Source organism: Tamandua tetradactyla, chromosome 6 (assembly GCF_023851605.1).
Source record: "Tamandua tetradactyla isolate mTamTet1 chromosome 6, mTamTet1.pri, whole genome shotgun sequence".
Taxonomy (NCBI): Eukaryota; Metazoa; Chordata; class Mammalia; order Pilosa; family Myrmecophagidae; genus Tamandua; species Tamandua tetradactyla.
Window position 1 is genome coordinate 424184 of NC_135332.1, and position 16438 is coordinate 440621.

The 16438-nt window shown below is 50.5% G+C and overlaps 1 protein-coding gene across 1 annotated transcript in view; it reads left to right on the plus strand.

Moving 5' to 3' along the window:
• The first annotated feature begins 502 nt into the window (after positions 1-502).
• The window catches only part of USP22 (ubiquitin specific peptidase 22), a 47439-nt gene continuing 31503 nt past the window's right edge, over positions 503-16438 (plus strand). The window contains exon 1 of the mRNA XM_077163338.1: positions 503-677. Within this exon, the coding sequence (XP_077019453.1) occupies positions 540-677 (138 nt within the window). The 5' untranslated portion in view covers positions 503-539. The remainder of the gene's footprint in view (positions 678-16438) is intronic.

The window sequence follows — 16438 nt, forward strand, 5'->3', positions numbered from 1 at the left end:
CTCTGCGGCAGAGCTACGGCCGGTGCAAACCGGATCAGCCGCCGAGGACCCCGCCAGCCACCCCCCTCCCAGATGCGGGGCGGGGCCGGGGAGGGGCGAGGGCGCGCGGCCCGAGAGGCGGACGAGGCGGACGAGACGGACGGCGCCAAAGGCCAATGGCCAGGGCCTGGCCGGTTGCGCGGCGGGCCAATGACCGGGGTCCGGGGGCGGGACTCCACCGCCCCCTCCCTCTAGCGCGCGGCCGGCCGAGGGGGGCGGGGCTCCCGGGCTGGGGGCGAGCCGGGCGTGCGCAGACGCGCTGAGGAGCTGCAGACCCCTCCCCCCGGCGCCCGCCCCGCAGTCGTGGCCGGGCCTGCGCCGAGCCCCGCCAAAGTCCCGGGCTGTGCGGTCGCCGCGCGCCCTGCTCCGGCGCCCAGGTCTGGGCCGCAGCCCCCCGCGCCCCCGCCGCCCTGGCGTCGTCCTCGCCCCCCTCGCCGCCCCCCGCGCGCGGCCGGGCCCTGCCCGCAGCCGGGTCCCGGCCCGAGCCCGAGCCCGAGGCCATGGACGCTGAGCTCGTGTCCACCGCGCACGGCTGCGCGCACTTGAGCGCCTTCAAGGTGGACAACTGGAAGCAGAACCTTCGGGCCATCTACCAGTGCTTCGTGTGGAGCGGCACCGCCGAGGCCCGCAAGCGCAAGGTGGGCCCCTCGGGCGTGGCGAGGACCCTCGGGGCGCCTGGCCGCGCAGCTCCCGGAGAAGGAGGCGGGCAGGGCGGCAAGCTGCCCCTGGCTGCGGATGCCCGCGCGGGAAGGGCGAGGGCCTGGCCCGCATCCGTTCCCTTTCCTGCTTCTCCTCTTGGGCCTCCCTCCTCTCCCATCTCCCCTCCTCCTCCTCCCTTCCTTTCCTCTCATCCCCCTGTCTCCTCAGCCCCCTCCTCCTTCGCTTTTCTCCCAGCAGCCGGTCTTCTATCTCCCTCTTCCCGTCCCATCCCCCTCCCCTCCAATCCCCCTCCTCTTCCATCTCCCTCCCCTCCCTCCTCTCCCATCCCCCTCCCCTCCGCTCCGCCCTCCTCTCCCATCCCCCATCTCCCCTCCCCTCTCTCATCCCCCTTCCCGTCTCTCCCCTCCCACTCCTCCCTCTCCTATCTTCATTCCCTTTCATTTATCCACTCCTTTACCTTTCTCCTCTCCCCCTCTCCGCCTCACTCATCTCCCCTATGTCCCACCCTCTCCCATCTGTCTCCCTCTTCTCCCTCCCCCATCTCCCCCCCTTCCTGTTCCCTCGTCACCCCCCTCTCGTCCGCTTTCTCTGGCGTCACCCCCTTCATCTCACCTGCCATCCCCCCACTCCCGTCTCCCTCCCGTTTTTCCTCCTTCCCCTCTTCCTCTCCTTCCCCATTATCCTCCTAACCCTCCCGATCCCCCTCTCGGTACTCATCTTCCTCTCCTTCCCACTGCCTTTCAGCCTTTCTCATCTCCGCCCCTCCCCCTCCGCCCCTCCCCCTCCGCCCCTCTCCCTTCCCCCCTCTTAGGACCGTCACTTCTCCCTCCGGCATTCCCCGCCCCCACCGTCCTCCTCCCCTCTCTCTTGGGCGGGGGCGCGGAGCCGCGGCGAGGTGCGGTGGGCGGGTCTGTCCAGCCGTGGGTGGGGCGCCCCCCTTCCTTGGTCGGTCTGGAGCGCGGCTGCGGAGGCGGCTCGGGGGTGGGGGCGGGAGGGTGCGGCGGCGGGAGGGGCGGGTCTTCCCTGCGGGCCCCCCCCAGCCGGCCCCTTGGGCGTGGTCAGGTCGGGAGGGGGCGTTCTATGGGTGGAGGACCCCAAGCGAGTGAGGGTCTGGGGATGCTTAGGGCGCAGTTGTCGTTGCAGGGCCGGGCTGCGGGGACAGGCCGAGTGAGGTGGTCTCCCCCCCCCACTTTGTTCAGTGCTTTTTTCACGGTCGGACTTGGACGCGGGTGGGCGTGGCGGGCAGGGACGGGCAGTGGGGGACGTGGCAGCTCCCGCCGCCTGCAGGGCGGTCCCGGAAGGCTGCGGGAGGGGTGCAGTGTGGGGGGCGCCGCTTGGAAAGGTTGGGAGATCGCGCCCCGCCGCCCCCGGAGCGGGCTTAGAAGGGAAGCCCTCGTGGGGAGCCGGGACCCGCGGGTCTCCTCGAGACCTGCAGTGAGGGGTGGATTAATGGTTGGGAGTCAGGACGCACCCCTCATCCGAATAAACTTGGTTTTGTGGTTTAACGGTGGATGTTGTAGGAGTGTCGTGAGTGGCGTTTTCCCACTAGGGAAAACGATGCACTGCGTTCGAGGAATGCTCAGCGCTCGTTTTCTTTTCCTTTTGGTGCCGGGAAGCCTTCTCTCTTTAGGTGAATCAGTCAGAGTTGAACTCGGTTTCTAGTAGAAGCGGGTGACATTCTCGGAGCCCCTTAATCGGGAGTGAGATTGTGAGCTTTTAAAATTTCTGCCTGGCTTCAGCCGGTTTTTCTGCAGGGACCACCTTGTTCCCCCAGGTGCAGCTCTCCAAAAGCTTCTGCGTTAAGACGTCTGTGAGCTTCGTTTCTCCTCGGGTTAAGGCTGCTCCTCTCATGCTTTTTACCAGGGCCGACGGAGTCCATGAGCTTGACCGTATTTTCTGAAGGAAGGGTTTATAATGACTATGTATTTTTCTGTGCGTACCTCAAGTTAGCCCCGTAAATTCTGATCTCAGTTGCTAGTTTGAAAGCTGTCGAGTGGCGCACAAGGTGTGTAACGCGAGGGAGAGCTTGACCGGTGGGTGGAAGAGGTGGTAAATGGTTCTTTCCCCTTCAGGCCTGCCGGTTGCAGCACCTTTTGGTGATGTGCTGGCCACGAGCTCTTAAAGCAGTTCCTCCGTTATTCTCATTTTGGGTCTTTGGAGGGTCATTTCCTTGCTTCTCGTCTGGTCTGGAGTAAGTACTTTTTAGCGCAGTCTAGTGGCCCAGTGATGAAAGAGTTGGTTTGGAAAAGAACTGGTGGTTAACAGTCAATAATATTAACATTTGACAGTTTGCACAGGATTTTCAGCAGATCTATAGGCTTAATACATTTTTTGTTTCTGAAAATAGTTTCCTGTAAAACTTCAATTTAAGTTATAATCTTTGTAAATAAGTAAGGGCCTTTTAAAGTGACTGTCCAGTGAGAACAGCTATAAATCCCTGCAGAAGTGAATCCCTGGACGGAAGGAGTTAACCTTTTCTTGTCTGAGTAGAGTAGAGGTGGGTTATGGTTTTTTAATGCAAACGTGGATTCTTCTTTTGATGGGTGGGAAAGAGAAAAACATAATCAGATTTGGTCATTTCTGCCCAGTTTAGGCTTTTGGTGGAATTGCAGGAACGCTTTTGTTTTCCTGAATGTAGACATTCTCCCCTGATTTACGCGCAGGCTTACTACAGTGGACTCCCGCCTTTGCATTTGTGGTGTGTGTTTTGTAGAATAAACCTCTTAGCGCTTCAGGGTTTTAAGTAAACTGGCAACAGAAATTTCTGCGAGTTACCAGTTGTGGTGCTTATGAGCTACACCTGCATTGTGGATTGTTAGATGGTTTGGGGCTGGGTGATGGTTCTTAAAATAACGGTGCACTGCGTCCGCCTTTGGCCTGTTTCTGGTACTCTAAAATTCTAAGGTAGTTTATTCTCAAAACACGAAGCCCTTTTTGCCAATACAGTTATTTAAATACTTTACCACATCTGCTTCGCCACAAGGGAAGAAGGGTCCTCGGGAATATTGGTGGTGATTTGGGACCATGATGATGGGATTAGATGTGGGAGGTGATCTGGAGGATGGGAAACCGCATTTGCTGGCTTCACAGGAACAAACTTTGGGGCCTCGAGTAACTTTTGGGGAGGAAATTCCTTGGGAAATTTTTGTATTTGGGAGAGGGGCTGGAGAGGAGGAAAACTATTTGGGAAACAGTAGGTAAGAGGCAGAGGGCTTTAAGCTACAGAAATCATACCTTGCTGTAGCATTGTTTTCAGTTTCTATGTTTGTGGTTGTAACACGACTAGTTAGTGAAATGTGGATTGGACACCCTTTGAAGGCAATGGGATGACTCCATTGTTTTTCCGACCTCCCCAAATCTCTCCGGTCCAAAGTTAGCTCAGCAATAAAGGGGTTTGCTGACTGAGATCAATAATACACCCCTGGGTTTCTGCCTTGAATAATTGAAGTTAAAAAAAGAAAGTGATTTAACTAAAAATTGTCAAAAGACTGTTTAAACATAGATGTCTAGCAAGAAAATATTTTTCTTAAAATTTAAGAATATTTGTGGATGTCAGTGAAAATTCCTCTGCATAGGATGATATGATATATAATTGTATAATATATTGTGATTTAATGTATTATGTAATGATATAATATATATAATAATACATAAATGAATACGTAGGTAATTCTAGATGTTCAGAAATTGGTGAATTTCACTGAGGAGGCTTAAAATTAATGAAAATCCATGAATTAAAAAAAAAACTCAGGTGTTTATCACCATGAAGTGACAGGCAAATATAAACAGCATAAAGGCTTATTCCTGAAGTTCTGACACCTACTTTTTTTTTTTTTTTTTTCACATGGGCAGGCACCAGGAATCGAACCCGGGTCCTTGGGCATGGCAGGCAAGCGTCCTTGCCTGCTGAGCCACCGTGGCCCGCCCTCTGACACCTACTTTTAAGATCCCCTTCTTGTCTGGGTCCTCCAGATTTAAGAAGACTGGAATACATCTGTGTACATGTAAAGCAGAGTTGTACAATGTAATTACATGGAATCCTGAGTAAGGCTGGAGATCTTGTGGGTTTGTCCAGCTTAGTGTGATGCCCCCCTGTATCCCAGAGTAATTTGGGCAGAGAATATAAAAGTATTTGCAAAGTCCTCTTGGGAGACTGGGAAGAATGGAGGAAAGAAAAAAAAAACAGACACCAATTCTGTGTTTTCCTTTCTGTTTGCATGAATAGGCATGTGTGCTGTTGTGTTGTGTTATCTCTTCACCTGCCCATGCAGACAGATCAGACTTTATTTTTTTTTCCACGGTACCATTAATGATCCATTGAATGGAAATGCCATTGTTTCCTTTCCTTTTTTTTTTCCCCTTCCCCGGGGGCTTTCATTTTGGGTTAGTTTACTACGAATTTAAAAAATTTGGTCCTGGTAATCAGTTTAAAGAAGGAATAGTCTTAGGTAAGACATTTTTAAGTCTGTGTGTTGGTTTGCTGAGGGGTTGAAATGTGTGTGATTTGTTTACGTGGCCTCTGGTAGGAGTACACCCTTAAAGAGTGCGGAGAAGTGAGAGTGCCTGAGGCATTGTCCTCAGAGCCCACTGTCGCAGCTGTGCCTTGGCAGCAAGTGTTGCTTCTTGAGGTTACAGTGTTTTGTCTTTTAAATACAGTTGGTGTCGGTTGGTCCTGGTTGAAGCTAAGTGAGAGCCCATGGAAGCTTATCATGCTTTTGTATGTCTTTGAAAACTTACACAGTAGGGTGGATCCCTATAAAAATAAAATATGCCCTTTTATGTCCAGGCAGTGAGGGGGAGGGGGTTGAAAACCTGAAAGTAAGACATAAACTTTTACTTTAAAAGATAGTTACATAGAGCACAACTTTAGTGGCCTCACTTCATTTTGTGACTTTACAGAGTGATAATACAGGTTGTCATTGGTGTACAAATACCTGTTCTAGTCCCTGCTTTCAGTGCTTTTGGGTATCAAGGAGTGAGACTGCTGGGTCATGTAATAATTCTGTTTTCAACTTTTTGAGGAATGCCAAACTGATTTCCACAGTGGCTGCTGCGTTTTACAGTGCCACCAGCAAATTAAAGGGCTGCCATTTCTCCACATCCTTGCCAACACGCACTATTTTCTCTTCTTCCTTTCTTTTTATTTTTAATAGCCATCCTAGTGCATGCAGTGGTATGTCACGGTTTTGACCCACTTTCCCTTTTGTCCTCTATTTCCTGCCAGTGGGCAGCCAGGCCAAGAGGCTTGATCACACTTGTGCCTTCTTCCTCCGGCAAGGTGCAGGTAGCACGCTCTTTCATAAGGACCCCAGTCTTTCACCTCGCTCCCGGCCACAGGAGACACGCAGAGACTAGGTGTGTTAGAAGGAAACTCTGTTTTGGGGACTAAAATGACTAACTTTTCAGATCTTTGAGATCTCTTTTTTGCCTCATTTTAGTTGGTGAGCATCTGTAGCAGATGAGGCAAAGACCAGCAACTAAATAAAAAGAAATAGACTTGAGTGTCAGTAAGTCTTATTATCCATTGTTAGCAGCTCTGGTAAAAGGCCCAGGGAATGAAATGGGGCCAGCATGAAAATGAAGTTTCAGGACATCCTGGTCGCTCCTGGCGTGGGGAGTGTTGGAGGGTGCGGGGGCAGCTCCCACCTACAGCGGACTTACCTGCATTGGTGCCCCGCCCCTGCCGTGCCTCCAGCCTGACCCCGGGTCCATCCCCAAACCTCACTCTCATCTGCGATATTCATGCTTACATTTACAGAGCCCACATTTTATGAAGCATCATCACGCATGATCTCACCTTGGTTTTGATGGTAATTTAAATTTTTAGGCAGGTGTGGCAGGTAAGTCTCTAAGCTGTCTGAGGAGCTGAATACCTGCTGCACCTGGGCCCTGAACGAGGCTGCCTGCGCCTGCCGCCCGCGCCCACCAGCTGGCTCAGCTCTTTCGTGAGGGGCTGGACTGCGTGGGTTCCAACACCTGTTTTAACTCTGAGGTTCACAGGGTCTGGCTCTGGCTCTCTGAGGTTGGGAAATTATTTGAGAAGACTCTCTAGTTTTGGTCAAGTGCTTTAAACTTTTTGGCACCTTGTTTTCTTGCTGTAGAATTGAGGTGTTTATACCTGTTTCTCTGCTTATATCAGAAGTTCACTGTGGTGGAAAAGTATTTTGAGCCCTTGAAAAAGTCATTGCAGAAAACCCTGAGAATTGAATTCACCTCCCAGGACTGTCAGGTTGTCGTGGATGTGGTAATAGGTGGAAGTGTGTGTTTGAAGTGCATGTTGGGCCTCGTGCTGCTGGCTCGTACATTTCCACGTCTGTGGCTCAGCCCTCCAGTGCATTTAGAGGCAGCCTGCGCGGGGCGGGCACAGCTTGTCACACCTAAGGCCTCCGTTCTTTCCCACCTACCTCTGCCTTCTATTGGGACTAGACTAATGGACTCTAAGTTATCAAGTCCACAGCAAGTAGTTTAAATGGCCCCGTCTTCTATTCCTGTACTCTGCGTTCCTAGTTGAGTTGGTTGGGGTTTACTCTGCAAATCTCCCTGTATGATATGAAATCATTGCGAGGGCTCTGGGACCCTAGGCCTGCCAGCCTGCACACCCCTCTGCTCCTGCACTGTCAGCTGGGCGAGCTGCTCCACGGCTGTTGCAGGAGCCCCCCACGCCCCTCCCTGGCTGACATCGCCCCCTTCTGCCCCTGTATCCTGATCTGTTTGGAAGCCTGGCTGCCGGGGGGATTCATTTTCTCACCTGGGCAGGTGTCAGCAGAACGGAATTAGTCATAGCAGCAAGCGTCTTTTGAATCCTGCATTCTTCTTCTGTAACACATGACACAGATCTGTGCTTTAAGATGGTAGAAGTTTATTCCCACTTCTGGAGCCAGCAGCCCTGCCTCGAGTCCGGGGAGGACCCTCTTCCTGGCCTCCAGCCTCTGGCGGCCTCAGCGCTCTCTGCTCCTCCTCCACAAGGCCCTCTCCTTTGTGTGTGACTCTTGATGGGATTTGCAGCTTGCTGAGTAATCCAGGGTACTCTCCCATCAGATTCCTTAACTTGATCACATCTGCAAGCATCCTTTCTTCTAATATGGGTGTATCCAGGGGTCCCAGGAGTTAGGAGTTAGGACGAGGACGCACCTTCCTGGGTGCGCCACACAGCCCAGTACAAAATTGTCAAACTCCTGAGAGAACTGTCACTTCCTGATTTTAAAGCTTATAAAGCAGTAGTGGTCAAAAGAACGTGGTTCTGGCACGAAGACAGAAGTATTGACCATTGGAATTGAATCAGGAGTATGGAAAAAGACCACCAGATCTGTGGTCAGCTGATATTCGACAAGGCCCCCAAATCCACTAAACTGGGACAGAACAGTCTTTTCAATAAATGGGCATGGGAGAACTGAACACCAGTAGTCAGAAGAATGAAAGAGGAGCCCTGCCTTGCACCCTATACAAAAAACTAACTCAAAGTGGATCAGACACCTAAGTAAGAACTAGCACCATAAATCTTATAGGAGAAAATGTAGGGAAACATCTTCAAGTAATAGGAGGTAGCTTCCTAAACTTTACGCACGAAGCACAGTGAAAAGAAAGTTTTGGTGTCTTGTATACATAAATCACACAACTCACCAACAATAGAACAACTCAGTTATAAAATGGGCTAAAATACAGATGGCTTAGAAGCACCTGAAAAGATGCTCATTTCCATTGGCTATAAGGGAAATGCAGATCAAGACTACAATGAGATGCCACCTCACACCTGTAAGAATGGCTGCTACTAAACAAACAGGAAACTATAAATGTTGGAGAGGATGTGGAGAAACTGGGACACTTATGCACTGCTGGTGGGAGTATGCGATGGTGCAGCCACTAGGGATGACTGTTAGGCGGTTCCTCAGAAACCTAAATGTCAAGTTGCCCTATGACCCAGCAGTAGCAGTACCTGGTATATACCCAGAAGAGCTGAAAGCAACGTCACGGATATTTGCACATTGATGTTCATAGCAGCATTATTCACAATCACCAAAGATGGAAACAGTCCAAATGTCTATCAACAGATGAGTGGGTAAACAAAATGTGGTATATACATATGATAGAATATTATGCAGCAGTAAGACAAAATGATGTCCTGAAGCACATGACAAGATGGATGCGCCTTGAGGACATAACGCTGAGTGAAATAAGCCAGACACAAAAGGACAGACACTGTACTGTTCCACTTTTATGACCATGGCAAAGGTAAAATCAGGCTTATAATGCAGAATATAGGAGACTTAGAGATACACAGAAGTTAGGGATGGGTGAACGGTTAGCTCATGAGGTTGAACTCCAGTGTAAGGGAATAGATAGAAGTGAAGGTGGTTCTCTAGTGGGCCTATAAATATTATTACTATATTGAAGGTGAACAAGATTGAAAGGGGTTGTATAGACCCATGGGTCCCACTGATTAACACTACAAGTATAAATAAGTTCTTGCATGAACTACTTCAAAGGTATGAGTCTTGTACGAAGAGTGTATAATATCAGGGTGTAAGGGGAAGAATGCTATTGCATGCGTGGCTGTGGGCCGTGTTTCACAGGGAAACATGAACAGTGCCACAGCAACACCAGGGTACACAATGAGGGGAGGGGATAAGACAAGAATTAAGGGAGGTTTGGATTTTCTATTTGCTGAGGATGGTTGTTTTTCTCAGGAGCAAAGAAAATTGTCTAAAATGGAGAGTGTTGATGATTATACCACTAAGTGAGGATAAAAAGACGTGAACTATTGACTTTGGACATAATATATGATACCCAGTGGATGCAGGTGGCCGAGCATACGCGAGGAGAATGGTGAGCTGTGGTGTGCATGTACGATGGAATATTGTGCTGGCACAAGAAGGAACGAAGTTGCGAGGCAAGCAGTGAGGTGAATGAACCTGTGAGCATTATGTGATGCAAAATACACCTGAATGAAAGAGCAAACGCTGTGGTCTCATTTTGAAAATACTTACAAGAAAATTGTGGCTTAGATTGTAATTTTTTATAGCAGTCATATTTAGTCCAGATCTGTAATTGTTATTTCTAGATTCTGAGAGGCTGTGCTGTATAAATGGAACTTTGGGTACCTCTGTGACACCTGAGAGTCACATAGGAGCTCTGCAGTTCTGCACGTCAGCATTGCTGTGTACGAGAACTGTGATAGAAACCGAAAAAAAGAGATGAGGCTTCAATTAGAGAAAAGAATGAAGATGATGGGGCTGGAGCTAAGATGAATCAGAGAGGTGAGGAGGACATTGCATTTTAGAACCTCACCTACTCTATGAGACCAAAGGGAGGTTTATTTTGTCCAGAACCTAAATTTTCTGCAGCACAAAATCTGAAACATGACTTGTCTGGATAGATCATTTAAACAATCCAAACACAGGGGTCCAGAATGGAAACAAGGGCTTGTTATTCTGTATAGTGTAATGTTATGCCCAGATGCATCCCAGAGCGTGTTGAGCAGACAATTTAAAAATACTAGCAAAGTTCCTTGAGGGATGGGAGGAAAAATATGGAACTATTAAACTTTACCACTGGGGAAACCCCTGACACTGTATCAAACATTAGGGACACCGAAATCTGTCCGCGACTTCTCGCTCAGCGTCAAGCCCCCGGCCGGCGGGTGAGACAATGAGGAGAGACAGAGAGACGCAGACAAATCCGCGCTGGTGAGAAACACAGATCCAAGACACGTAGCAGTTGTAAGCACAGACCTTTACTGGAGTTAAGCTTGCATTCTCTGTTACAGGTTCCACGCGGGACAAGATACCCCGCGGGGGAACAACCTCTATGCGGCCGTCAGGCACGGCTCCCTGTGGGTCGTCTCCACCCACCCTGTCCGGGTAACCTCTTATATACTGTGCCCAAACCCAATAGGTTAGTGCCACGTATACAGAGGTGATTGGAAGATAGGGTTGGTGGGCGCGTGCGTCATACGCGGAAACAGGATGCGGGCGCCATCTTGACTCACTCGATGGGCGGGGGGAACTCTAGAGCAGGTTGCAGCGCGACCACTAGGCCCAACCCGGGAGGCGGCTCTCCACATCTCCCCCTTTTTTATTATTTTTGGTCCGTAGACCCTTTCTTAGACCCAGTGTCTCCATTGATGAGTGAGCTCCCGTGAGCTTGATTAGCCCACTACTTGTTTTGGTGCTTTGGGGAGTCTGGACTAGGCTTGCTAGGCACCAACCAGAATGCCTCCTCATATAGAGACCGGAGAGCCCGTGAACTGGAAACCACGTGACTCTCCCTGCAGTGCTTCGCCTCGCAACTGGGCTAAGCGGGGCTCAGGAGAGCGGCAACCAGAGTCGAGGGTGTCACTAGATGTCTCTGTGCAATGGCCGGAGTCTAGTCTGGCCAGGACCGTGACTCTGCCTTAGAGATCATCCTAAGACCAAAATTATGACATCTGGTGCCGCCTTTTATACCCGGGACACAGCCATGGGCCTTGCAGCAGATCCTGCCTTCGAGCGCCCCGCCCTGAGTGGCCGGGATGGACCGTCCGGTGAGGGGGAGGACCGGGCAGCGGGACGGTCGTTGCCAGGAGCATCAGGGGCGAGTGACATAGCCAACATGGTAGTGACACGTAATTGCTGCTGTGTCTGGAACAAGCGTTCTAACAAGCATTTAACAATGACTAATCCCACTAATAGTCCCACCGCTACGAGAATCCAAGTAGTCAAATTGGGCCAAGAGAACCATGAGGTGACTCGGTTCCACAGACTTTGTACAGTCTCGCCCAGTTTGGAAAGGTCGAAGGCAACGGGGGTTATTAAAACTGGTCCCCCTTCTAAACAATCGAAGGGTGACCGGCGTTTTCGTTGCTATCTCGTCAGTCGCCGCCGTCATCAGCAGAGTTGGAGACCGGATCTGGTGGCTCTGGTTGGAGGCTTATCAATTTTCTGGGCAACAGTTCCTTGGCGTCCTCGGGCGACGTCACGGTTCTCACCAGTCTTTCCGGAACCCACACTGGTTGACGTCCTGGTTCCTAGGGAAAAACACAAACAGAGCCTCTGGCCCAGCTGAGCACTGGGTCAGGGCCTTGCCATTGTCCTGACAGGACATCCTTCCAACGGACTAGACCTCTATGTGGAGGACTCGGAGTAGTATGCTGAAGAGCAGGTGTCATTCCTAGTGAATTTTCATTTAAAAAATTATATGTAAATAAGGCTACAGACAGTTGAGCCTTCGGGGACAGGCCGTGGCCTATTCCTCTAATGGTTTCCTCCGCCTTGCACGTCGGCCAGGCGGAGGGCCATTCCTGTTGTCTTATGATCGACCGATCAGCCCCGGTATCTAGCAGGCCCATGAAGGGTCTGCCTTGTACCTTAATAGTTAGCATGGGTCGAGACTCCAGGGACATATGGAGGCCTTCAAAAACTTCTCCAGTAGATCCAAACCCTTTATTTCCTCTCTGTCTGGTTCTACTCGGGAAGGATGCATGTAAGCTGGGCAAGAGCAGGAGCTGTGCCAGCTTATCACCCTCTGCAATGACTAGGGTGCCTTGCTGAGACTGAACCATAACCTGGGCAAAGCCTGTGAAATCCGAATCTACAATGCCTGGTATAACTGTTAGTCCTTTCAGGGCTGTGGATGCTCTCCCTAATATGAGCCCAACAGTCTTCGTTGGTAAGGGCCCTTTAAAGGAGGTCCCCACCAATTGGACTCCCATGGAGGGGGTCAGTACAAGCCTGGAGGTGGCACAGAGGTCCAGTCCTGCTGATCCAGGGGATGCGCGAATTTGGACGGGTGTTGTGTCGCCGGATGGCATGCAGGGGGGTCCTGTTCAGGGCGGCCAGAAAGGCGCACACCCTGCGCATTGAAGGCTGACCTACAGTCTTCTGCGCGATGGGGTCCCTTGTGGCAACGGCCACATAGCCTGGTTGCCGCATATGGTCTACCAAACTGTTGAGTGGCAGGTGGTTGGCCTTTATTGGGACAGTTTCTCTTAATGTGTCCCGACCGGCCACAGTGATAACATCCCTTAGGTCTTATTCCTAAGTCTTTGGTTTTCTTTGTATTTACTTGTAAGGAGCTGGCTAGCATGGCAGCTAGACCTGCATTAGTTAACGGGCTACCAGCATCTCTGCAGAGCCGAACCCATTCCGTCAGGTTTTTTCCTCTGTTTTGTACCAGGATAGCTTTACACTCTTTATTGCATTGCTCAAATATCATTTGTTTGACTACAGTCTCTGCCACTCCTGGATCTGAGAAAATTCTCTCAGCCGCAGTTTGCATTTTGGCTACAAAATCCACGAAGGGTTCTGTGGGGCCCTGATGTATGTTGCTGAGTGAGGCTTGAGCCTCTCCCTCACCTGTCAGCTTTTTCCAGGCTCCTACGAAACAACGGAAAATCTGGGCGTAGACTTCTTGAGGGAACCCTGTTTGATTCTGGGAGTGGGCACCTTTCCCCAATAGCATATCTGCATTCCACCCGCCACGTCTCCCCGCTGCGTTTTTTGCGGCTTGTTCCTCAGCTAGCTCCTCAAACCATGCTTTCCAATCTATATATCGGCCTGGTGGCAAAGAAGCACGGGCCAGCTGAAAAATATCTGCGGGTGTATGATTCAGGGCGGAGAGGTTTTCAACCATATTCAGGGTAAAAGGGGCATTGGGGCCATACTGATGGACGGCCTGCCTCAATTCCTTTAAAATTTTGTAATCATATGGTTCATGCTGATTGTTACCTTGGGGATTGATAATAACTGGGTACATTTCTGAGGCTGGCTGTGGCTCAAGTGGTTGGTAACCACCCAGCATGCCAAAAGGTCTAAATGTTGAGAAAGGGGTCCACTTCCAGAAATGTCTCCCTCTGTTACCTGATGACGAAGAGTTCTGAGGGCCTGTGTACTCGGGCGGGGGGCACGGCAGTAACTGCCCCTCCCCCGACCAGCCTGTAGGGGGTTCCCGGTCTCGCAAAGGAGGGCCACTGTAATTACCTGATTCGGCCACCAGAGGGAGCCCGTGGTGAGGGTTTTTGGCGAGATCACCAAAACCATTCACCGGAAGCCGCCGCGTCCCTGCAGCAGGCGCTGGCGGGGCGGAAGGCTGCGTGGGTGAGACAGGGGGCCTCCCCCAATCGATCAGCGGAGGCGCGTCTGCACCCTCGGTCTCATCACCATCTGACTCTGAGTCAGAGGTGTCTGAACTAGCGCCAGACTCTGGCGGCTTACAAGTGGGCGGCTCACTTTCACAGGAGCCGTCCGCTAAAAGGGTCTTTAAGGGAGCTAACAAAGGTAAACTTCCGGACTGCCCCATGTTTGCAGTCGGCACTGTACTTTAATCACTCGGAGAGCTCTTCCGAGTCCCCGGGGCTACCTGAAAGCCCGCGGGCCTTAACTCTCACGTAATAAGAAGTACTCACCTTCTCGCGGTGATCAAGCGCGGGAAGTCCGCTGCGAACTCAAGAAGCACGTCCTCACCAGCTCGGGGAAAGGCAGCAGAAGGGTTCCCCGTACGGGCCACCACTTGTCCGCGACTTCTCGCTCAGCGTCAAGCCCCCGGCCGGCGGGTGAGACAATGAGGAGAGACAGAGAGACGCAGACAAATCCGCGCTGGTGAGAAACACAGATCCAAGACACGTAGCAGTTGTAAGCACAGACCTTTACTGGAGTTAAGCTTGCATTCTCTGTTACAGGTTCCACGCGGGACAAGATACCCCGCGGGGGAACAACCTCTATGCGGCCGTCAGGCACGGCTCCCTGTGGGTCGTCTCCACCCACCCTGTCCGGGTAACCTCTTATATACTGTGCCCAAACCCAATAGGTTAGTGCCACGTATACAGAGGTGATTGGAAGATAGGGTTGGTGGGCGCGTACGTCATACGCGGAAACAGGATGCGGGCGCCATCTTGGCTCACTCGATGGGCGGGGGGAACTCTAGAGCAGGCTGCAGCGCGACCACTAGGCCCAACCCGGGAGGCGGCTCTCCACAGAAATCAATAGGCGAAGCCCTTGATCTTGAGGCTTACTCTTGTGAAGCTTATATAGGTAGCAGAGAAGCTTAGACTGCCTATAGTTATGCCTAAGAGTTACTTCTGGAGGACCCCTGTTGTTGCTCAGATGTGGCTTCTCTCTCTCTAAGCCCAACTCTGCAAGTGAAATCATTACCCTCCCTGCTACATGGGACACGACATCCAGGGGTGAAAGTCTCCTTGGAATTGTGGGATTGACAATGTTTTCCTGACCAAAAGGAGAAGAAAAAAAGAAGTTAAAAGTAGCTGAGAGAGTTCAAATAGTTTGGAGGCTCCCATGTAAGCTTCAGCTAGATACTGCTGTTTATCATGGTTTGCCGAACCCCAACCAGAACCACTCCTGCCAACGCTGAGGAACACCCAGGGCTCTGTCTGAGATTCCACGAAGGTTCCCTGCACTCTGATTATTCCCAGAAACCTGCAATCTCCAGATGGTTCCTAGAGCAGATGAGTCCTGAAACCTAGAGGCCCAGTCTCTCCAGAACATCAGCTAGTTCTATCCCTGTACCCCATATTATTGACAGCCCCTTTGGCGTGAAAAAGTTAGAATGACCATAGCCCAAATACCTCTAAAGAGTGAGAGAAAGATCAAAGGTGATGGTGGAGTTATAAAGAGAAGGTCAAGTTTAAGAAATGAATATGACTGCTGAATCATATTGACATTTCTAGTCTCCAGTACCTTAGAGCAGCTAGAAGGAAAAACTTAAATTATGGAATTGTAACCCATACCAAACTCTGAAGTCTGTTCTAACACTTATTGTTGTGCTGTGCCTTGAAATTTATTGCTTTTTAGTATATGTTATTTTTCACACACACATACAAATCTGTGCATCCACATTTTTAAAAATGAGGAAACTGAGCCAAGGAGAAAACGTAACTTGCTGCAGCCAGGGAGCTGTACGTGGCTTAGCCTGCAGCCCGCAGCTGTCCCAAGATGTCAAGTGATTCGCGGGAGCTCTACGCTGGTGTGCAAGAGTTTCTTGATTTTTTTATTGACAAATCTTCACACACACACACACAGTCCACACATGGTGTACAATCAGTGGCTCACAATATCATCACATAATTGTGTATTCATCACATAATTGTGTATTCATCACATTGATCATTTTTAGAACATTTGCATCACTCCAGAAAAAAAAGAAAAAAGAAAATGCTCATACATAACATACCCCTTACCCCCTTCACCGACCACTAGTGTTTCCATCTACCCAGTTTATTTTAACCCTTATCTCCCTGCCTATTATTTATTTATTTTTTATCCATGTTTTTTACTCATCTGTCCATACCATGGATAAAAGGAACATCAGACACAAGGTTTTCACAATCATGCAGTCATTGTAAAAGCTCTATCATTATGCGACCCAAACCTTTTCAAGAATCAAGGCTACTGGAACACAGCTCTACAGTTTCAGGTACTTCCCTCCAGCCTCTCTAATACACCATAAAATGAAAAGGGATATCTATATGATGCGTAAGAATAACCTCCAGGATAACCTCTCCACTCTATTTGAAATCTCTCCGCCAATGAAACTTTGTCTCATTTCTCTCTTCCCCCTTTTGGTCAAGAAGACTTTCTCAGTCTCATGATGCCAGGTCCTGCCTCATCCCAGGATTTCTGTCCCACGTCACCAGGGAGATTTAGACCCCTGGGAGTCATGTCCCACATAGTGGGGGAGGGCAGTGAGTTCACCTGTGGAGTTGGCTTAGAGGGAGAGGCCACATCTGAGCAACAAAAGAGGTTCTCTGGGG